Source organism: Ranitomeya imitator, chromosome 3, assembly GCF_032444005.1.
Source record: "Ranitomeya imitator isolate aRanImi1 chromosome 3, aRanImi1.pri, whole genome shotgun sequence".
Classification (NCBI taxonomy): Eukaryota; Metazoa; Chordata; class Amphibia; order Anura; family Dendrobatidae; genus Ranitomeya; species Ranitomeya imitator.
The window spans coordinates 553,712,321-553,736,202 of record NC_091284.1 but is presented as its reverse complement, the minus strand read 5'-3'; the positions used below and the strand labels follow the sequence as shown (position 1 = coordinate 553,736,202).

The following is a 23,882-nucleotide window of genomic DNA, read 5'->3' as shown; positions in this document are numbered from 1 at the left end:
TGCTCCAGTTTGTTTATGTCTTTTTTTAAATGTGGTGCCCAAAACTGGACGCAGTATTCCAGATGAGGTCTGACCAATGAGGAGAAGAGGAGTAGATAGCAATAATGACTTTGCGTGATCTAGACTGAATACTTCTGTTAATACATCCCAGAATTGCATTTGCCTTTTTTGCTGCTGCATTACACTGTTGACTCATGTTCAGTTTATGATCTATTAGTATACCCAAGTCTTTTTCACATGTGCTGTTGTTTAGCCCTATTCCTCCCATTCTGTATATGCTTTTTTCATTTTTATTGCCCAGATGTAGTACTTTGCATTTTTCCTTGTTAAAAACCTTTGTTAGTTGCTGCCCACTGCTCCAGTTTATTTATATATTTTTGAATCCTCTCTCTTCTCTAGTATTAGCTATCCCTCGTACCTTTGTGTCCATAGCAAATTTAATCAGTGTACCCTCAATTCCTTCATCTAAATCATTGATAAAGATGTTGAACAATACAGGGCCCAGGACAGAACCCTGTGGTACCCCACTTGAGACATGTTGACTCTGGTTAATCACTTCATTCTTATCCAGGTACTTACATACATGTTGTTTAATAATTTGATCAAAGATCTTTCCTTGTATGGAAGTCAGTCTCACCAGTCTATAGTTCCCTGGGTCCACATTCTTCCCCTTTTTGAAGATAGGAACAACATTTGCTCTTCTCCAGTCTTCTGGGACTTCTCCTGTCCTCCAAGAATTTTCAAAGATTATGGAGAGTGGTTCAAAAATTTCTTCTGCTATCTCCTTCAGTACTCTGGGGTGTAATTCATCTGGACCTGGAGACTTGAATTTATTTATGCTAGCTAAATATTTTCTCCCTATCTTTCAGTTTATAGATATCCTGGATTCTTCTATTCCTTTAATAGGACAGTGAAGATCAGTTGATGTTACATTTCCTTTCCTTTCTGAGAGAAAACAGATGCAAAATAGGAATTTAAAAGTTCAGCCTTCTCAACATCTTACCATTTCATAATCCTATAGCATCTTTGACTTTTCTTTTTCTTTTGACATATCCCCAGCATCCTTTTTATTGCTTTTGACGTCTCTTGCAAGCCTTAATTCATTGTCAGCTTTAGATTATCTGATTCGTGTCCTGCAGGTTCTGCAGACAGCATTATATTCTTCTTTAGATATGCCTCCCTCTTTCCATTTCATAAACATTTCTTTCTTCCTTTTTAGCATGTGTTTAAGTTCTGTGTTCATCCATCCTGGTTTCCTGAAATGCTTTGTTTTCTTCCTTCTTTTTGGAATTATTAACGATTGTGCTTTGAGAATCCAATTTTTCAAGATTTCCCAACCTTCCTGGACATTTTTGTCCTTAAAGATGTCCAGCCATTGGATCCCTCCGATTCTCTTTCTGAGTCCCTTAAAATCTGCCTTTCTGAAATCTAACTTTGAAGTCTGAGTCTTCCTCCTCTAGTCATCCAAAATTCTAAAATAGCATGGTTGCTACCTCCTAGGGTCCCAGCCACTCTTACCCCCTCAACCATTTCTTCCCTGTTTATAAGGATTAGATCCAAGGTAGCACATCCCCTTGTTTTTTCCCCTACCTTTTGAAAGATAAAGTGGTCAGCAAGAGAGGATAAGAATTTGCTTGACCTGTTAGTTTTACCTGAGAGAGATTCCCACCAAATGTCTGGATAGTTGAAATCTCCCATGACAACTATGTCATATTTTTTGGAGAACATGGCCATTTGATGTATAAAGAGTTCATCCATATCTTCAGCTATTAACTATACCTGATCGACCATGGACACATCTATCCATAGATTTTATTAGTTACCTTCCACCATTCTCCGGAAAAACTGTAATCTTAGAAGTAATGGATTGGTTAGTAAGATGTCGCACTTCATTGCTTTACCTGCTCTTCCTAATGCTAAGACTTTAGCTCAAGTGTTTGTCACTGAGATCGTGAAGCCTCAAGGGGTTCCCTCCATTGTGGTGTCAGATTGGGGAACCTAGTTTGTTTTTAAGTGTTGGAGGGCATTTTATTCTCGTTTGGGGATGCATCTATCCTTTTTCTCAGCATTCCATCCTCAAACTAACGATCAGACTGAAAGTTTAAATCAGAGATTAGAGACAAAACTTAGGTATTTTGTGTCTGATAATCAGGAAGATTGGTCATCTTACTTACACCTGGCTAAATTTACATTCAACAATTGTCAAAATGAATCTACTGGCAGGTCATTGTTTTTTGGTGTGTACATCTTCTGCCCTCAGTTCAGTGCTTTCTGTAGAGAGGGGTCTTCAGGGATTCCTGGGGAGTAACAATTTTCTTCATTGCTTTTTTCTATATGGCAAGAGGTGCAGAAAAATTTTTGGGGGCACGGATACAAATGCATGGCTTATAAAAAAATGTTTGTCAGGTCCAGACCTGTGTGTGAATGATTATGTGTTGCTGTCCACCAGAAATATTAGGTTGAGGATTCGTTCTTGGAAACTAGGTCCTTGGTTTATTTGTCCATACAAGGTGGTCGCTGTGATTAACACTGTGGCTTTTGATCTTGATCTACTTCAAGCACTTAAAATCCATAACGTCATTCACAGGTCATTGTTTTGTTCACTGCTCACTCCAATACTTGGTGCAGTGGAGGGGATAAGGTTCAGAGGAAGTCAATGTCAGTAGGTTAATACTTTCCTTCTATGCGGCTTATCTTAATAAACCCAGTCCTAAGGGTCCAGTGGCCCCTCGTAGAAATGGAAGTACTGTCAAGATTGTGTCATATCCTGATGAGACTCCCTGGGGTATCCGGAATCAGAAAGTCACAATGTTTAATCAATTGCAAGTCCTCTTAGTGTCCATTCGACTATTACCTTCAATTGCAGTGTATTTACTTTATGCTGAAAGTGTTAAGGGCCCTTTCCCTTCTGGTTGTTAGCTTGTGGCTTGAACAAACAGCTGCAGCACCTTGTGATCACTCCCTTCCACTATGTAAATCCACTGCTAGCTTCATTCCTTCCTGGTTATAGTTCTTCTATACTGACCTCTCTGAAGGAGCCTAGCTCTGGATAAGCTGAGGAGTTCATTCCTGTTGCAGCAGTAAAGTTTCCTTTTGGAGAAGCTGAGGAGTGTTATTTGTTGTGTCTTTTCCCACCTGTTTGTCTTACCTTTCTCTTGTAGTAGTGGGACTAGTGTCTCGTTGGCCTATGCACTAGACAGGGAAAGTTCAAGGCCGGCAAGGGCTTAGGCATCTGATCGCATACGGGGGGGGAACCATCTAGGGACGATAGGGGGTGCAGGCATCTGTTTGTTAGAAGGTGACCGCTCTTCCCTCCCCATATCGCCATGATCTTCCTTCTTTATCTTCCCTGGTGTTCCCCTTGTGTTGCGCCGCACGATAGGCATCCTCTCACCGCCAGCATTACAATAATGGTATGAACCAATTGACAAATCACAAAGTGCTCAGAGATTTTTTTTTCATGTGACTTAATAATCAACATATATGATAAGACAGCCATGCTATGAATGTGACATACAAGGAAAATATACTTAGTGCTGTGGCAAGGACATCGTAAAAGTCTACGCACTTGTTTGTTGGAGTCCCACTGCTTATCAGTACAGATGCAACATTTAACTATAAGATAGATGAGCGTTAATTTGGTTACCAGAAATTAACTCTGGGGCACAAACGACAGCTCTAGGCTCCTCACAGTGAGGCCTCATTCACACATCTGATTATTGAGTACAAGTGCTATCTATTTTTTTCAAAATGCCATCTGTGGTTTTCACAGATAGCCCTCATACCTGTGATGGTCTATGAGCCCATTTACATGTCCATGATTTTTCATGGATGGAGTGGTCAACAAGAGAATCACGGAAACATGTCCGATTTTAATTTGTGGGTCTAATCAAAATTGCCAATGCAAGGCGCCTTGAAAAAAATTGGACCATATATGACATCTGAATATGGTACGATTTGCGTGAACTGTCAGAAAGGAGAAGGTGATTAACTTTTTTTTTCTCCACGTATGAGAAAAACTGATGACACTTAGCGCACAGTCTGATCAAAAAATCTTCCGTTTTTCTTTTATGTAAGAAAATCGAACTAGTGAAAGAAGCCTAACTGAAGAGAAGGAGCCTGGATTACACTCACGCTTTCATCTTTGGCGAAAGGAACACTTACTTAAGCTTAGCAGTATGATTGGTTTCATCTTGTAGGCTACTGGCATTTAGGCTAGATAAAAGTGAAAGCTCAGTTATTTTAAACAGAGACCATCAAATGGATTCAAAGTGTTTTGTCACTAGTTGATGACCTGCAAAGCTACAAAGTTATAAATATTGGGCAAGGGTGGGTGGTGAAATATAGAGTAACTATACAAAAATTAATTTTCCACTTTAGGAAAGGTCTCCCAAATAAATATCTTACCTGTAAGTATGTAAAACCAATTGTCGAGACTATTCCAGATATTAACCCTAGAGTCATTGAAATCCATGGATATTGAACGAAATAAGCTATAAATCCGGATGAAACCCCTCCTGCCAGTATTGCATTTCGGACAATGGCCTAAAAGACAAAAAAACACCAATCAGTAATCAGTCTGAAAAGATGCATTTCAGGAAATAGTTAAAATCACTTCTTACAATTATAAGCTAAAGGTGACATGTTAGACACAATGCATCCAAACTTGCATACATTCGTAAGATGGCCATAAAACTAAATGTGTATGTGGGCAAACTTTCCCCAACAGCAGATGTTGGAGACAGAAACTTTATTCCTTTTAGATTTCCAGACCACTGATTTGTTTAGAAGGGAGATAAGATTCTACCAGAGGAATCTTGCTTATTTTGCTTTCCCACCCAAAGGGAATGTCATCCCCTGGGACACTTTTAAGCTATTACTATGGGCATACAGGTGATAGAATTGTTAAAATAGTCCTACCTGTATGCCTTATAGCTGTGGTCTTGTTGCTGAAAAATAGACTTTTAATCTTATGTTAATTAGTTGTCTCAGGCTTCAGGGCATGGAAGAAAACTCTGTTAATTTGCGTACCATCCCCCCTCCCAGTCACGTCACAGTGCCATGTGACGTGTAGTTGTGGTGCTGGAGTACCGTGCCTTTGCCCTGCAATCGCGCAATTATACATATCATTTTCACCCTTCTATGGGCATTGGCTTCATTATCCTTCTGCGCAGGCACCAGCTAGTCACTGCTACTGAAGTAGTAGCTCGCCAGTGTTAGGACAGAAGAATGGTGAAGACACTGCCCACAGAAGGGTGAAAAAGATATGTATAATTGCGCGATTGCAGGGCAAAGGTATAGTACTCCAGCACCACAACTACACGTCACATGGCACTGTGACGTGACTGGGAGGGGGGATGGTACGCAAATTAACACCAGAGGCAGAGTTTTCTTTAAGGCACTGCACGCACCGAAGCCTGGAAGAACTAACTAACATAAAAGATTAAAAGTCTATTTCTTAAAGATTAAAAGTACAAATTTCCTCCGCGAGTCTGGAGGGACCTGAAAGACTTCCGACACGCAGAGATATCTCTAGGAAAAAGAGGAAGATATATTACCTCCCCATTGATCTGATGACTGTGCTATTATTCTTGTCCCTAATGGCAAATTACCTAAAGCTCACCTGTGTAATTGATTGATTGCCATGAAAGAATATGGATTTGAAAGTTTGCAAAAGGGTCATATCCGTCCTTCCTCCTCACCTGTAGCTGCTGTTTTTTTCTTTGTTAAAAGATAGACATTTCAGTCCTTGCCTCGATTTCCATGAATTAAGCTAAATTAGGGTTAAGGATACTTACCCATTTCCACTCAACTCTGACCTATAGGCTATGTGCCCATGATCCAGAAGTAGCAGCACTTTGAACGCAGCGTATATTCGCTGCTTCCAAAACGCTGTCTTCTTTTGAATGCAGGTAAATCCGCATGTGTTCGCTGAATCATGCAGATTTACTGCATTCAATATATTCTATTGGTTAAATTTCAAGAGAAATTGACATGCTGCGGTCTTGAAAGACGCGCCGCATGCTAGTGTACACCAGTAATCTGTAGGCACAGATGCATGCATAGTGGACATGGGATTTATAGAAATCTCACCCACTATGCTGTAACAGCTGCCCGGTGCTAGTTTGATGCTGCATGAATACGCAGGGTTAAACCCGCAGCAATTCTTGATTGTGGGCATGTACCAGCTTACTGGGGTCAAATGGTTTTCTAAATTTGATCTTAGATGGGCCTTCAATTTGATACACATCCGGAAGGGTGAAAAACTGAGTTTTTAACATCTGAGGGTCTATTTCAAAATCTTGTCATGCCTTTTGAGTTAAACAATGTGCAGTAATTTTTCACAACTTTATGAATTATATCTTTACTGTATTGACTAGCGTCACAGGAGGCATCAATTTACCAGACAGAGAAATACTACCAATAAATCCATTTTAACAGGATTCTGGAGTGGCAGTGTCTTCCAAATAGAAAGTATTGATCTTGAGAAACAAACATCTGATGAAGTCATCTCTAATATGGTTAACCCCTTTACCCCCAAGGGTGGTTTGCACGTCAATGACCAGGCTAATTTTTACAATTCTGACCACTGTCCCTTTATGAGGTTATAACTCTGGAATGCTTCAACGGATCTTGGTGATTCTGACAATGTTTTCTCGTGACATATTGTACTTCATGATAGTGGTAAAATTTCTTTGATAGTACCTGCGTTTATTTGTGAAAAAAATGGAAATTTGGCGAAAATTTTGAAAATTTCGCAATTTTCAAACTTTGAATTTTTATGCAATTAAATCACAGAGATATGTCACACAAAATACTTAATAAGTAACATTTCCCACATGTCTCCTTTACATCAGCATAATTTTGGAACCAAATTTTTTTTTTGTTAGGGAGTTATAAGGGTTAAAAGTTGACCAGCAATTTCTCATTTTTACAACACCATTTTTTTTTTAGGGACCACATCTCATTTGAAGTCATTTTGAGGGGTCTATATGATAGAAAATACCCAAGTGTGACACCATTCTAAAAACTGCACCACTCAAGGTGCTCAAAACCACATTCAAGAAGTTTATTAACCCTTCAGGTGTTTAATAGGAATTTTTGGAATGTTTAAATAAAAATGAACATTTAACTTTTTTACACAAAAAATTTATTCAGCTCCAATTTGTTTTATTTTACCAAGGGTAACAGGAGAAAATGGACCCCAAAAGTTGTTGTCCAATTTGTCCTGAGTACGCTGATACCCCATATGTGGCAGTAAACCACTGTTTGGGCGCATGGGAGAGCTCGGAAGGGAAGGAGCGCCGTTTGACTTTTCAATGCAAAATTGACAGGAATTGAGATGGGACGCCATGTTGCGTTTGGAGAGCCACTGATGTGCCTAAACATTGAAACCCCCCACAAGTGACACCATTTTGGAAAGTAGACCCCCTAAGGAACTTATCTGGATGTGTGGTGAGCGCTTTGACCCACCAAGTGCTTCACAGAAGTTTATAATGCAGAACCGTAAAAATAAAAAATCATATTTTTTCACAAAAATTATATTTTTGCCCCCAATTTTTTATTTTTCCAAGGGTAAGAGAAGAAATTGGACCTCAAAAGTTGTTCAATTTGTCCTGAGTACGCTGATACCCCATATGTGGCAGTAAACCACTGTTTGGGCGCATGGGAGAGCTCGGAAGGGAAGGAGCGCCGTTTGACTTTTCAATGCAAAATTGACAGAAATTGAGATGGGACGCCATGTTGCGTTTGGAGAGCCACTGATGTGCCTAAACATTGAAACCCCCCACAAGTGACACCATTTTTGAAAGTATACCCCCTAAGGAACTTATCTAGAGGTGTGGTGAGCACTTTGACCCACCAAGTGCTTCACAGAAGTTTATAATGCAGAACCGTAAAAATAAAAAATCATATTTTTTCACAAAAATTATATTTTTGCCCCCAATTTTTTATTTTTCCAAGGGTAAGAGAAGAAATTGGACCTCAAAAGTTGTTGTCCAATTTGTCCTGAGTATGCTGATACCCCATATGTGGCAGTAAACCACTGTTTGGGCGCATGGGAGAGCTCGGAAGGGAAGGAGCGCCGTTTGACTTTTCAATGCAAAATTGACAGGAATTGAGATGGGACGCCATGTTGCGTTTGGAGAGCCACTGATGCCACTGTGCCTTAACATTGAAACCCCCCACAAGTGACACCATTTTGGAAAGTAGACCCCCTAAGGAACTTATCTGGATGTGTGGTGAGCACTTTGACCCACCAAGGGCTTCACAGAAGTTTATAATGCATAAAAATAAAACAAAATTTTTTTCCCACAAAAATTATTTTTTTAGCCCCCAGTTTTGTATTTTCCCTAGGGTAACAGGAGAAATTGGACCCCAAAAGTTGTTGTCCAATTTGTCCTGAGTACGCTGATACCCCATATGTGGGGGAACCACCGTTTGGGCGCATGGGAGGGCTCGGAAGGGAAGGAGCGCCATTTGGAATGCAGACTTAGATGGAATGGTCTGCAGGCGTCACATTGCGTTTGCAGAGCCCCTAATGTACCTAAACAGTAGAAACCCCCCACATGTGACACCATTTTGGAAAGTAGACCCCCTAAGGAACTCATCTTGATGTGTTGTGAGAGCTTTGAACCCCCAAGTATTTCACTACAGTTTATAACGCAGAGCCGTGCAAATAAAAAATATTTTTTTTTCCACAAAAATTATATTTTAGCCCCCAGTTTTGTATTTTTCCAAGGTTAGCAGGAGAAATTGGACCCTAAATGTTGTTGTCCAATTTGTCCTGAGTATGCTGATACCCGATATGTGGGGGGGAACCACCGTTTGGGCGCATGGGAGGGCTTGGAAGGGAAGGAGCATCATTTGGAATGCAGACTTAGATGGATTGGTCTGCAGGCGTCACATTGCGTTTGCAGAGCCCCTAATGTACCTAAACAGTAGAAACCCCCCACAAGTGACCCCATATTGGAAACTAGACCCCTCAATGAACTTATCTAGATGTGTTGTGAGAACTTTGAACCCCCAAGTGTTTCACTACAGTTTATAACGCAGAGCCGTGAAAATAAAAAATCTTTTTGTTTTCCCACAAAAATTATTTTTTAGCCCCCAGTTTTGTATTTTTCCAAGGGTAACAGGAGAAATTGGACCACAAAAGTTGTTGTCCTATTTGTCCTGAGTACGCTGATACCCCATATGTTGGGGTAAACCCCTGTTTGGGCACACGGGAGAGCTCGGAAGGGAAGGAGCACTGTTTTACTTTTTCAACGCAGAATTGGCTGGAATTGAGATCGGACGCCATGTCGTGTTTGGAGAGCCCCTGATGTGCCGAAACAGTGGAAACCCCCCAATTATAACTGAAACCCTAATCTAAACACACCCCTAACCCTAATTCCAACGGTAACCCTAACCACACCTCTAACCCTGACACACCCCTAACCCTAATCCCAACCCTATTCCCAACTGTAAATGTAATCTAAACCCTAACTTTAGCCCCAACCCTAACTGTAGCCCCAACCCTAACCCTAGCCCTAACCCTAGTCCTAACCCTAGCCCTAATCCTAGCCCTAACTCTAGCCCTAACCCTAACCCTAGCCCTAACCCTAGCCCTAACCCTAGCCTTAATGGGAAAATGGAAATAAATATTTTTTTTATTTTTCCCTAACTAAGGGGGTGATGAAGGGGGGTTTGATTTACTTTTATAGCGAGTTTTTTAGCGGATTTTTATGATTGGCAGCCGTCACACACTGAAAGACGCTTTTTATTGCAAAAAATATTTTTTGCAATACCACATTTTGAGAGCTATAATTTTTCCATATTTTGGTCCACAGAGTCATGTGAGGTCTTGTTTTTTGCGGGACGAGTTGACGTTTTTATTGAAAACATTTTCGGGCACGTGACATTTTTTGATTGCTTTTTATTCCGATTTTTGTGAGGAAGAATGACCAAAAACCAGCTATTCATGAATTTCTATTGGGGGAGGCGTTTATACCGTTCCGCGTTTGGTAAAATTGATAAAGCAGTTTTATTCTTCGGGTCAGTACGATTACAGCGATACCTCATTTATATCATTTTTTTATGTTTTGGCGCTTTTATACGATAAAAACTATTTTACAGAAAAAATAATTATTTTTGCATCGCTTTATTCTCAGGACTATAACTTTTTTATTTTTTTGCTGATGATGCTGTATGGCGGCTCGTTTTTTGTGGGACAAGATGACGTTTTCAGCGGTACCATGGTTATTTATATCTGTCTTTTTGATCGCGTGTTATTCCACTTTTTGTTCGGCGGTATGATAATAAAACGTTGTTTTTTGCCTCGTTTTTTTTTTTTTTCTTACGGTGTTTACTGAAGGGGTTAACTAGTAGGACAGTTTTATAGGTCGGGTTGTTACGGATGCGGCGATACTAAATATGTGCACTTTTATTGTTTTTTTTTTATTTAGATGAAGAAATGTATTTATGGGAATAATATTTTTTTTTTTCATTATTTTGGAATATATATATATATTTTTTTTTTTACACATTTGGAAAAAATTTTTTTTAACTTTTTTACTTTGTCCCAGGGGGGGACATCACAGATCAGTGATCTGACAGTTTGCACAGCACTCTGTCAGATCACTGATCTGACTAGCAGCGCTGCAGGCTTCACAGTGTCTGCTCTGAGCAGGCTCTGTGAAGCCACCTCCCTCTCTGCAGGACCCGGATCCGCGGCCATCTTGGATCCGTGGGCTGCAGCAGGCAGGGAGGGAGGTAAGACCCCCGCAGCAACGCGATCACATCGCGTTGCTGCGGGGGGCTCAGGGAAGCCCGCAGGGAGCCCCCTCCCTGCGCGGTGCTTCCCTGCACCGCCGGCACATCGCGATCATATTTGATCGCGGTGTGCCAGGGGTTAATGTGCCGGGGGCGGTCCGTGACCGCTCCTGGCACATAGTGCCGGATGTCAGTTGCGATAAGCAGCTGACACCCGGCCGCGATCGGCGGCGCTCCCCCCGTGAGCGCTGCTGATCGCTATGACGTACTACCCCATTCAGGGTCAGATAAGCCCAGGGTAGCGTTCGCAAAGGCAATGTGGTTTGGTCCAAACAGGTGCAGTTTTATTCCTTTCATAAAACTCCAAAGGATTCAAAACCAAAATGGCCTCTGCTAGGCACAAAGGTATCACAGTGAAAAAATAGTTAATTTAGCAGGAGACATATGTCAGTGCGTGCTCAGCACAACAGATCCATTCTCCCGTAGTAGACGTCATAAACAGAAGAGGGATTATCCCACTAATTTAGGTATCACCTTCAGCCCGAACTCCAGCAGCTTCCGGTGCCAAACAGAAGTGATCGGGTTTGCGCACATGTTGAAAAGAATCTCTGTAAGATTTCTGCCTCTCTTGGCAGGAAAAACGCAGCTGCAAATATGTGCGTTTTTTTGTGTGCTTTTGATTGATTTGAGCGAAGTCAATGTTGAAAAACGCAGGGTAAAAAGGCACATAGAATTGACATTCTGCAGATTATTTTCTGCACCAAATCTTGGTGCCCGCCTCCAATAGGCATATACGTCTCTTCTCCCACTGAGCACACTGTTACTCATCATTATAGTCAATGACCCTGTCATGCTGTGTGAGGAGGGTATCATGTGTGGTGGCTGTGGGAGATACTACTGTTTGGAGTGGGCTGTGGGGATACATACTGTTTGAGGGGAATGGAAGCATCATGCTGTATGTATGTAGGTTATAGGGGATCATACTGTTTGGGAGGAATCATGCTATGTATGGGGAGATGTGCGGAATCATACTGCTTTGGGGGCTATGGGGATCAGACTGTCTTTGTAGGACTGTGAGGAATCATTCTGTGTGCTTGGGCTATGGGGACTTTATACTGTTTGGGGGGCTGTGGAAATATTATACTGTGAGTGGAGAGATGTGAGGACATCATACTTGTGGGGAACTGCAGGGACATCGTACTGAGTGGTGAGCTCTAAGGGATTTTTCTGTTTGGAGGTTGTGAAGGCATCATAATGTTTGGGGGCTGTGATGGCATCATACTATGAGTAGGGAGCTGTGGGTGATCATACTGTTGGGATGCAATACTGTGTGTGTGTGGGGTGGGGGCTATGGGAGATCCTACTGTTTGGGGGCATCATAATGTACGGAGGGGGATTTGGCGTATCATACTGTAAGATGAGGCTGTAGGTAGAGTTGAGCGACCTTGACCTTTTTAGAGTCGAGCCGGGTTTCGCGAAACCCGACTATCTCAAAAGTCGGGTCGAGTGAAATCGGCCGATTATGACGTAAAGTCGGGATCGACCGAAACACGAAACCCAATGCAAGTCAATGGGGCAGCATAGTCGGCAGTGAGTGGGGGTCAGGAAAACACCTAGAGTGCCCATTTTAATGTCAAAACCATCCATTCTTCTTAATGAAGCTTGTCAAGCGTAATTTACCTTATAATAATTGGAAGGCATTTGAAATTGGGGGTCATTTGGCTAAAGTTGTGGTGGGTAGGGCTGGTTCAAGTAATTAGTGGGCCCAGGAAATCTGGACCACGTCACGGCAGTAGAGCAGGGAGAGGTAAGTATTTCAACTTTGCAAGTGCTGTGAACCTGAGCAAGCAGGGGGGGCCCACTCGTTGGCATTGGCACTGGCACAGGGCCCCTCAAAGTACAGCGGTGTGTTTGCACGGCGGGGGCGCCTCCCACCGGCAGCAACACTTTTGCGTACCATGAGAGGCCCTGTGCCAGTGACGTCGCCAACTAGTATTCCTCCCCCCACCTGATGAAGGAACCTGCACTTTCATCTGCACCTTCCTGTTTGTCCCCGTGTAAGGTGGTATGGTATGCGGGAAGGGGGACCTGACTTTCAGCAGGGTCACAATCTTGCAGTGTAGCGTGCACGGGAAATGTTGCGTTATGGGTCAATGTACCAGCAGACTCATCTATCACTGGCTGGGCAATGGGCAGGATGAGGAGGAAACACAGATATAGGCCCAAAGAATAAAGTGGGCTAAATGCAGTTCAAAATTGGTAACACAGGACTAATCAGGGGGCATTGCAGTGGAGGACAACTGGAATGAGAGGCTGACACAGAGAGTAGGCCCAAATCAGTAAGTAGTCGAAATGCAGTTCAAAATTGGCAACAGTAGTAAACAGGCGGCACAGCTTTGTTCAGTGGAGGAGAACAGCAAGGAGTGGCAGACACCGATAGTAGGCCCCAACCCAACTAGTAGGCCAAATGCAGTCTAACATTAACAACTACTTAACGAGCGCCTGAAAACGGAATTTCAGGACAGGAAACCAGGAGAACAGCAAGGAGCGGCAGACACCGATAGTAGGCCCCAAACCAACTAGTACGCCAAATGCAGTTGTTCCGTTTAACCACAATTTAATGAGAGCCTGAAGATAGAAGTTCAGGAAAGGCAACCTGGAGAACACCTTGGAGTGGAACACACCATCTCTCTACACCCCATACCCAATTTGTAGGCCTAATGCAGCGTAGTTTCCAACAACTACTAAACGAGAGCATGATGATCGAAGCATTGGCGAGGAAACCTGGGGAACACCTTGGAGTGGAACACACCATCTCTCTACAGTGGAACACACCATCTCTCTACACCCCATACCCAATTTGTAGGCCTAATGCAGCGTAGTTTCCAACAACTACTAAACGAGAGCCGGAAGATCGAAGCAATGGAGAGGAAACCTGGGGAACACCTTGGAGTGTAACACACCATCACTCTACACCCCATACCCAATTTGTAGGCCTAATGCAGCGTAGTTTCCAACAACTACTAAACGAGAGCCGGAAGATCGAAGCTCAGGAAAGGCAACCTGGAGAACACCTTGGAGTGGAACACACCATCTCTCTACACCCCATACCCAATTTGTAGGCCCAATGCAGCGTAGTTTCCAACAACTACTAAACGAGAGCCGGAAGATCGAAGCAATGGAGAGGAAACCTGGGGAACACCTTGGAGTGTAACACACCATCTCTCTACACCCCATACCCAATTTGTAGGCCTAATGCAGCGTAGTTTCCAACAACTACTAAACGAGAGCCGGAAGATCGAAGCAATGGAGAGGAAACCTGGGGAACACCTTGGAGTGTAACACACCATCTCTCTACACCCCATACCCAATTTGTAGGCATAATGCAGCGTAGTTTCCAACAACTACTAAACGAGAGTCGGAAGATCGAAGCAATGGAGAGGAAACCTGGGTGTAAGTATTCGGACAGAAATCCGAGAGTGGACCCTCTGGGTCGTGACTCTAGAGCCCCCGGGGTCGAGCGGACCAGATGGAATCACCCCCTATACAGGGAGTGTTAGGAGCAGGACCTCGGGGGAATGGAGACACAACAGCTAGAGCCAAAGGGACGACCCAAAATAAAGAAGGAAACCACAGGCTATAAGGATGGCAGGGAATAATAGGAAAACAAGACTTAACTGAAAGAATGTCTGGAACACGGAACGGCAGGACTCAGCAGGAACACGGACTGGCAGGATACAGCAGGAACACGGACTGGCAGAATACAGCAGGAACACGGACAGGCAGGATACAGCAGGAACACGGACTGGCAGAATACAGCAGGAACACGGACTGGGAGGATACAGCAGGAACACGGACTGGCAGGATACAGCAGGAACACGGACTGGCAGGATACAACAGGAACACGGACTGGCAGGATACAGAGACAAAGCAAGGACTGGGCTGAGAAAAGACACTGGTACAGGGGAGCCTAGGGCATAGGGACACTGACGGCAGACAGTGCACCTACAAAGCAAAGGCGTCTTACCTAGGAAGACGCCGGGAAGAAATACCCGATGGGCGCCGCCATGTTGGGGCGGAGCCACCGGGTCGCGACCTCCCAGAAGGCTCAGCGACGGGGGAGACGCGACCGCGCATGCGCGAAGAGACCAGAGGCCGAGAGCCGGCGAAGGAGGAGGCAGAGCGGCGCGGGACAGGATCGTGAGCGCGCCGAGGGATGGGAGAAGCCGGGTAAGTATGTGCGGGCGTGACAGTACCCCCCTCCTTAGTCCCCCTCCTTTTAAGGCTAGAAGGGAATCTTTTCATGATAAGGGGAGCGTTGATGTTCTCTCGGGGCTCCCAGGACCTCTCCTCAGGGCCAAATCCCTCCCAATCAATCAAAAAATAAGTTTTACCCCTAACTACTTTTTTGGCAAGAATATCTTTAACATTAAAGATTCCATCAGAAGTACAGAGCTGAGGAGAGGAAGAGGTAGCGGAGTGAAAACAATTAAAGACTGCGGGTTTAAGAAGAGACACATGGAAGGCATTGGGGATGCGCAAAGAGGCAGGTAGCTTCAACTTATAAGAGACATCATTAATGCGACTCAAGATAGGAAAAGGACCATTGTAGCGAGGACCCAGTTTGTAAGAGGGAATTTTAAGCTTGATATAGCGAGAGGAGAGCCAAACTTTATCACCCAGAGAATATGGCGGAGCATCCAAACGCTTCTTGTCAGCAAACCTTTTCATATTAAGGCTAGCTTTCTCAAGAGCCACTTTGGTCTCATTCCAATTCGTAGAGAATTCCCGGGACAAGAAATCCGCTGCCGGTACCCCCGAGGAAAGAGAAACAGGAAGAGGAATGTTCGGATGTTGACCATAGACTACGAAAAAGGGAGATTTGGAGGAAGACTCGCTGGGAAGATTGTTGTAAGAGAATTCAGCCCAAGGGAGAAGAGAGACCCAGTCATCTTGGTGTGCATTGGTGAAGTGTCGCAGATATGTAGTCAGAACTTGATTAACTCGCTCCACTTGTCCGTTGGACTGAGGGTGATAGGCGGAAGAGAAGTCCAAGTTAACCTTTAATAGACTGCAGAGAGCTCTCCAAAAACGTGAGGTAAATTGTACTCCACGGTCTGAGACAATATGATGTGGAAAACCATGAAGACGGAAGACTTGGTGTAAAAAGATCTTTGCCAACTCAGGAGTGGAAGGCAGACCAGGCAAAGCGATGAAGTGAGCCATTTTAGAGAACCGATCTACAACAACCAAGATGACAGAGCAATTCAAGGAAGAAGGTAGATCAGTGATGAAGTCCATAGCGATATGACTCCATGGAACGGAAGGCACAGGCAGAGGATGCAGGAGACCGGAGGGAAGCTGCCTAGGGACTTTATTTTTAGCACAAGAAGGACAAGAAGCGATGAATTTGGTGACGTCTTGACGGAGAGATGGTCACCAGTAGTGCCGAGAGATAAGAGACAGTGTCTTCTTGACTCCTACATGTCCTGCAATTTTGGAGGAGTGACCCCAACGTAAAACTCTCTCCTTGTCTTGATTAGCCACAAGAGTCTTGCCAGGAGGAGTAGGAATCACTCTTAGAGGAGCAAGAGTGACGATCCTCGCAGGATCAATGATGTGAGCCGGAGAATCCTCCATGTCCTGAGGTTGAAAGGATCTCGAAAGAGCATCTGCTTTGACATTCTTATTTCCAGGTCGGAAATGAAGTTCAAACTCAAATCGTCCGAAGAATAAAGACCATCTGGCTTGTCGTGGATTTAGTCTTTGGGCAGACTGAATATAGGCCAGATTCTTGTGGTCAGTGTAAATGATGAATGGATGAAGAGACCCTTCAAGAAGATAACGCCATTCTTCCAAGGCTAGCTTGATAGCCAATAGCTCCTTATACCCTATAGAGTAGTTACGCTCAGGAGCGGAAAAAGTTTTAGAAAAGAAACCACAGGTCACCAAACGTCCGGACGAAGATCTTTGCAAAAGTACTGCTCCAGCTCCAATAGAAGATGCGTCGACCTCAAGGACAAATGGTCTATTAGCATCAGGACGATGAAGCACAGGGGCCGTAGCGAAACTTTGTTTAAGGGACAAAAAAGACTCTTCAGCCTCAGGGGTCCAAAGGCTGGAATTGACTCCCTTGCGAACTAGGGCAGAGATAGGCTTGGTCATGGAAGAAAAATGAGGAATAAATTGTCTATAGTAGTTGGCAAAGCCAAGAAAACGTTGGATTGCTTTTGTTCCAAGAGGACGAGGCCAATTCAGGACAGCAGAAACCTTCTCTGGATCCATCTCTAAGCCAGATCTTGAGACAATATACCCAAGGAAGGGAAGAGAGGACTGTTCAAAGACGCACTTTTCAATCTTAGCGAACAGATGATTCTCTCTTAGCCTTTGCAGGACTCGGCGGACATCTCGCCTGTGAGTGGAGAGATCCGGAGAGAAGATGAGGATGTCGTCAAGGTAAACCACGACTGAGGAGTAGAGAAGATCCCGAAATACATCGTTCACAAATTCCTGGAAAACCGCGGGGGCGTTGCAGAGACCAAACGGCATAACCAAGTATTCGTAGTGACCGTCACGAGTATTGAAGGCGGTCTTCCACTCATCGCCTGCACGAATACGAACCAGATTGTATGCGCCACGTAGATCTAATTTGGTAAAGATTTGCGCACCCCGAAGACGGTCGAAGAGTTCCGGAATGAGTGGCAGAGGATATTTGTTCTTCACCGTGATGTTGTTTAGGCCTCGATAATCAATGCAGGGACGGAGGGAACCGTCTTTCTTCTTCACGAAAAAAAACCCTGCTCCGGCCGGAGAAGAAGACTTGCGGATGAAACCTTTAGCAAGATTTTCTTGAATGTACTCAGACATAGCTTGAGTCTCAGCAGGAGAGAGAGGATAGATTCTGCCCCTGGGCGGGTTAGTTCCAGGCACGAGATCTATGGGACAATCATAGAGACGGTGAGGCGGAAGCTCCTCAGCCTCCTTCTTGTTGAAGACATCAGAAAAAGCGCTGTAGACAGAGGGTAAGGCGGGAAAGGAAGAAGAAGGAGAAGAATTAGAGGAATATCCCACAGGACGCACCGGCAGCAGACAACGTTCCCGACAAAGCTCACCCCAGCGCAAGATATTACCATTGCGCCAATCTAAAATGGGCTCGTGGCTCCGTAACCAAGGAAGACCTAAGAGCATAGGATGAGACAGACCCGCTAAAACATAAAATGCAATTCTCTCCTTGTGCAGAGCCCCAACCTGAAGTTCCACCTCAAGTGTCACTTGAGTAATGGTCTCCTGTAAAGGTTTACCATCCACAGATGCTAGAATCACAGGAGCCTCTAAGGTTCTGACTGGAACGGAGAATTTCAAAACCTCTTCCAACCTAATAAAATTCCCTGCAGCGCCCGAATCCACATACGCATCCAGAGAAACGCCCTTGCCCGCAATATGCAAAAGAACGGACAAAGTAAGGGGTTGAGAGGAATCACACACACCTAGGGAGGCCTCTCTTACCTGACCTAGGCGGAGGAGTTTTCCGGACGTTCAGGGCAAGAGCGCAATAAATGAGCAGCACTTCCGCAGTAAAAACATAACCCCTGAGTGCGCCTCTCTTTACGACGTTGTTCGGACATTTTAAGACGGTCCACTTGCATAGGTTCCGGTGCGGACGCCTGAGAGGAGGTTCTAGGCTGTGGACTGAGTGGCTTACGGGTGGCAGAAGAAGGACGAAGAGACCTCCGCTCGCGAGCGCGTTCTTGGAACCGAAGGTCAATACGGGTCGCTAAGGAAATTAATTCCTCCAAAACCGTAGGGGTGTCCCGACCAGCTAACTCATCCTTTATGCGCCCAGAGAGACCCCACCAGAAAGCACCCACCAACGCCTCATTGTTCCAGCCCAAGTCAGAGGAGAGGGTGCGGAACTGAATAGCGTACTGGCCTACGGATAACGATCCCTGATGGAGAGAGAATAGGGCTTCAGTTGTAGAGGCCAGTCGTCCAGGTTCGTCAAAGACAAGACGGAAAGTCTCCAAAAATTCAGACAACCGGGAGACTAGGGGATCGTCTCGCTCCCAGAGTGGATTAACCCATGCCAAGGCGTCACCCTCTAGATGGGAAATCAAAAACGCAACTTTGGACCGATCCGTCGGGTAATGCTGGGGCAGAAGCTCAAAGTGAAGACGGCATTGGTTTAGAAATCCTCGGCAGGACTTAGGATCCCCATTGTACCGAGGCGGTTTAGCCAAGCGGGGTGGAGGGTGGGAAGCAGGAGCAGACGTAGAAGCGGCTGTCTGGATGGAAAGAAGCCGATCGTCAATAGAAGACATATAACTAAGTATATGGGCCTGGGTGTCACGCTGCTGAGCTAACTCTTGCTGTAAGCCAATGAGTAGAGCGGCGTTGCCAGGATCGGAGGACTGGAGCGTGGACAAACGAGAATCCATAGCCTTCATAAAGGGCATCATACGGGACTGATTCTCCCGCAAAAAGAGTAGCTCTTTTTGCGTAGCAGAGGCCCCAGCGGGGTCCATGGCCTTTGCTTCCTGTAAGTATTCGGACAGAAATCCGAGAGTGGACCCTCTGGGTCGTGACTCTAGAGCCCCCGGGGTCGAGCGGACCAGATGGAATCACCCCCTATACAGGGAGTGTTAGGAGCAGGACCTCGGGGGAATGGAGACACAACAGCTAGAGCCAAAGGGACGACCCAAAATAAAGAAGGAAACCACAGGCTATAAGGATGGCAGGGAATAATAGGAAAACAAGACTTAACTGAAAGAATGTCTGGAACACGGAACGGCAGGACTCAGCAGGAACACGGACCGGCAGGATACAACAGGAACACGGACTGGCGGGATACAGCAGGAACACGGACAGGCAGGATACAGCAGGAACACGGGCTGGCAGGACACAGCAGGAACACGGACTGGCAGGATACAGCAGGAACACGGACTGGCAGAATACAGCAGGAACACGGACAGGCAGGATACAGCAGGAACACGGACTGGCAGAATACAGCAGGAACACGGACTGGGAGGATACAGCAGGAACACCGACTGGCAGGATACAACAGGAACACGGACTGGCAGGATACAGAGACAAAGCAAGGACTGGGCTGAGAAAAGACACTGGTACAGGGGAGCCTAGGGCATAGGGACACTGACGGCAGACAGTGCACCTACAAAGCAAAGGCGTCTTACCTAGGAAGACGCCGGGAAGAAATACCCGATGGGCGCCGCCATGTTGGGGCGGAGCCACCGGGTCGCGACCTCCCAGAAGGCTCAGCGACGGGGGAGACGCGACCGCGCATGCGCGAAGAGACCAGACGCCGAGAGCCGGCGAAGGAGGAGGCAGAGCGGCGCGGGACAGGATCGTGAGCGCGCCGAGGGATGGGAGAAGCCGGGTTAGTATGTGCTGGCGTGACACTGGGGAACACCTTGGAGTGGAACACACCATCTCTCTACAGTGGAACACACCATCTCTCTACACCCCATACCCAATTTGTAGGCCTAATGCAGCGTAGTTTCCAACAACTACTAAATGAGAGCCGGAAGATCGAAGCTCAGGAAAGGCAACCTGGGGAACACCTTGGAGTGGAACACACCATCTCTCTACACCCCATACCCAATTTGTAGGCCCAATGCAGCGTAGTTTCCAACAACTACTAAACGAGAGCCGGAAGATCGAAGCTCAGGAAAGGCAACCTGGGGAACACCTTGGAGTGTAACAAACCCTCTCTCTACACCACGGAAGGGCTGATTCTTAGGAAGGAAGGCTGTCGGAAAGAAGCAGGGCGCGTCCGAGGGTGATTATATTCTTATTAGGTATATACTCACCCTCGGACGCGCCCTGCTTCTTTATTTGTAATGAATGTTTATTTGCAATGTGGTTTTGACTTATTCTATTTTTTTGGTAAATAATGATTTTATTATTTTCATTGTTTTGCATCTTCTTGGCAATAATATAAAGAAGACGCGACAGGACAACACTCGGTGGATGCCATATCTGTGTTTAAAATTGAAAAAACCTTTCAGTTAACTACTTGCAGGAGAAAGTTATTGTAGCTGGTGGCCATTTTTAGTACTGTAACAGATTTTTGTTGTATGTGTTTGTTTTTAATGTTAAAATGTCTGCATTTGATATCTCTCCAGTATTTTCTTTTTTATAAGCAAAATACTTATTTTTATATTTTCTGATGTTGGTTCCAGGGGTACACGGGCAGCAGTGGTGTGGTCAGTGGAGGCCTAGTGGAAGGAGTGACCGCAGACAGGCATCGAAGGCCTAAAATAATAACACATGGCTGTAGGCAATTTTAAATTGGTTCCAGGGGTACACGGGCAGCAGTGGTGTGGTCAGTGGAGGCCTAGTGGAAGGAGTGACCGCAGACAGGCATCGAAGGCCTAAAATAATAACACATGGCTGTAGGCAATTTTAAATTGGTTCCAGGGGTACACGGGCAGCAGTGGTGTGGTCAGTGGAGGCCTAGTGGAAGGAGTCACCGCAGACAGGCATCGAAGGCCTAAAATAATAACACATGGCTGTAGGCAATATTAAATTGGTTACAGGGGTACACGGGCAGCAGTGGTGTGGTCAGTGGAGGCCTAGTGGAAGGAGTGACCGCAGACAGGCATCGAAGGCCTAAAATAATAACACATGGCTGTAGGCAATTTTAAATTGGTTACAGGGGTACACGGGCAGCAGTGGTGTGGTCAGTGGAGGCCTAGTGGAAGGAGTGACCGCAGACAGGCATCGAAGGCCTAAAATAATAACACATGGCTGTAGGCAATTTTAAATTGGTTCCAGGGGTACACGGGCAGCAATGGTGTGGTCAGTGGAGGCCTAGTGGAAGGAGTCACCGCAGACAGGCATCGAAGGCCTAAAATAATAACACATGGCTGTAGGCAATTTTAAATTGGTTACAGGGGTACACGGGCAGCAGTGGTGTGGTCAGTGGAGGCCTAGTGGAAGGAGTGACCGCAGACAGGCATCGAAGGCCTAAAATAATAACACATGGCTGTAGGCAATTTTAAATTGGTTTCAGGGGTACACGGGCAGCAGTGGTGTGGTCAGTGGAGGCCTAGTGGAAGGAGTGACCGCAGACAGGCATCGAAGGCCTAAAATAATAACACATGTCTGTAGGCAATTTTAAATTGGTTCCAGGGGTACACGGGCAGCAGTGGTGTGGTCAGTGGAGGCCTAGTGGAAGGAGTGACCGCAGACAGGCATCGAAGGCCTAAAATAATAACACATGGCTGTAGGCAATTTTAAATTGGTTCCAGGGGTACACGGGCAGCAGTGGTGTGGTCAGTGGAGGCCTAGTGGAAGGAGTGACCGCAGACAGGCATCGAAGGCCTAAAATAATAACACATGGCTGTAGGCAATTTTAAATTGGTTCCAGGGGTACACGGGCAGCAGTGGTGTGGTCAGTGGAGGCCTAGTGGAAGGAGTCACCGCAGACAGGCATCGAAGGCCTAAAATAATAACACATGGCTGTAGGCAATTTTAAATTGGTTCCAGGGGTACACGGGCAGCAGTGGTGTGGTCAGTGGAGGCCTAGTGGAAGGAGTGACCGCAGACAGGCATCGAAGGCCTAAAATAATAACACATGGCTGTAGGCAATTTTAAATTGGTTCCAGGGGTACACGGGCAGCAGTGGTGTGGTCAGTGGAGGCCTAGTGGAAGGAGTGACCGCAGACAGGCATCGAAGGCCTAAAATAATAACACATGGCTGTAGGCAATTTTAAATTGGTTACAGGGGTACACGGGCAGCAGTGGTGTGGTCAGTGGAGGCCTAGTGGAAGGAGTGACCGCAGACAGGCATCGAAGGCCTAAAATAATAACACATGGCTGTAGGCAATTTTAAATTGGTTACAGGGGTACACGGGCAGCAGTGGTGTGGTCAGTGGAGGCCTAGTGGAAGGAGTGACCGCAGACAGGCATCGAAGGCCTAAAATAATAACACATGGCTGTAGGCAATTTTAAATTGGTTCCAGGGGTACACGGGCAGCAGTGGTGTGGTCAGTGGAGGCCTAGTGGAAGGAGTGACCGCAGACAGGCATCGAAGGCCTAAAATAATAACACATGTCTGTAGGCAATTTTAAATTGGTTCCAGGGGTACACGGGCAGCAGTGGTGTGGTCAGTGGAGGCCTAGTGGAAGGAGTCACCGCAGACAGGCATCGAAGGCCTAAAATAATAACACATGGCTGTAGGCAATTTTAAATTGGTTCCAGGGGTACACGGGCAGCAGTGGTGTGGTCAGTGGAGGCCTAGTGGAAGGAGTGACCGCAGACAGGCATCGAAGGCCTAAAATAATAACACATGGCTGTAGGCAATTTTAAATTGGTTCCAGGGGTACACGGGCAGCAGTGGTGTGGTCAGTGGAGGCCTAGTGGAAGGAGTGACCGCAGACAGGCATCGAAGGCCTAAAATAATAACACATGGCTGTAGGCAATTTTAAATTGGTTCCAGCGGTACACGGGCAGCAGTGGTGTGGTCAGTGGAGGCCTAGTGGAAGGAGTCACCGCAGACAGGCATCGAAGGCCTAAAATAATAACACATGGCTGTAGGCAATTTTAAATTGGTTACAGGGGTACACGGGCAGCAGTGGTGTGGTCAGTGGAGGCCTAGTGGAAGGAGTGACCGCAGACAGGCATCGAAGGCCTAAAATAATAACACATGGCTGTAGGCAATTTTAAATTGGTTACAGGGGTACACGGGCAGCAGTGGTGTGGTCAGTGGAGGCCTAGTGGAAGGAGTGACCGCAGACAGGCATCGAAGGCCTAAAATAATAACACATGGCTGTAGGCAATTTTAAATTGGTTCCAGGGGTACACGGGCAGCAGTGGTGTGGTCAGTGGAGGCCTAGTGGAAGGAGTGACCGCAGACAGGCATCGAAGGCCTAAAATAATAACACATGGCTGTAGGCAATTTTAAATTGGTTCCAGGGGTACACGGGCAGCAGTGGTGTGGTCAGTGGAGGCCTAGTGGAAGGAGTGACTGCAGACAGGCATCGAAGGCCTAAAATAATAACACATGGCTGTAGGCAATTTTAAATTGGTTCCAGGGGTACACGGGCAGCAGTGGTGTGGTCAGTGGAGGCCTAGTGGAAGGAGTGACCGCAGACAGGCATCGAAGGCCTAAA

The 23,882-nt window shown here is 45.7% G+C and overlaps 1 protein-coding gene across 1 annotated transcript in view; it reads right to left on the bottom strand.

Annotated features, from left to right (window-relative positions):
* Nucleotides 1-23,882, bottom strand: part of LOC138670505 (RH-like protein) — a 188,180-nt gene that overhangs the window by 33,310 nt on the left and 130,988 nt on the right. Inside the window, exon 6 of the mRNA XM_069757911.1 lies at nucleotides 4,408-4,545. Coding sequence (XP_069614012.1) covers nucleotides 4,408-4,545 — 138 coding nt within the window. The remainder of the gene's footprint in view (nucleotides 1-4,407; nucleotides 4,546-23,882) is intronic.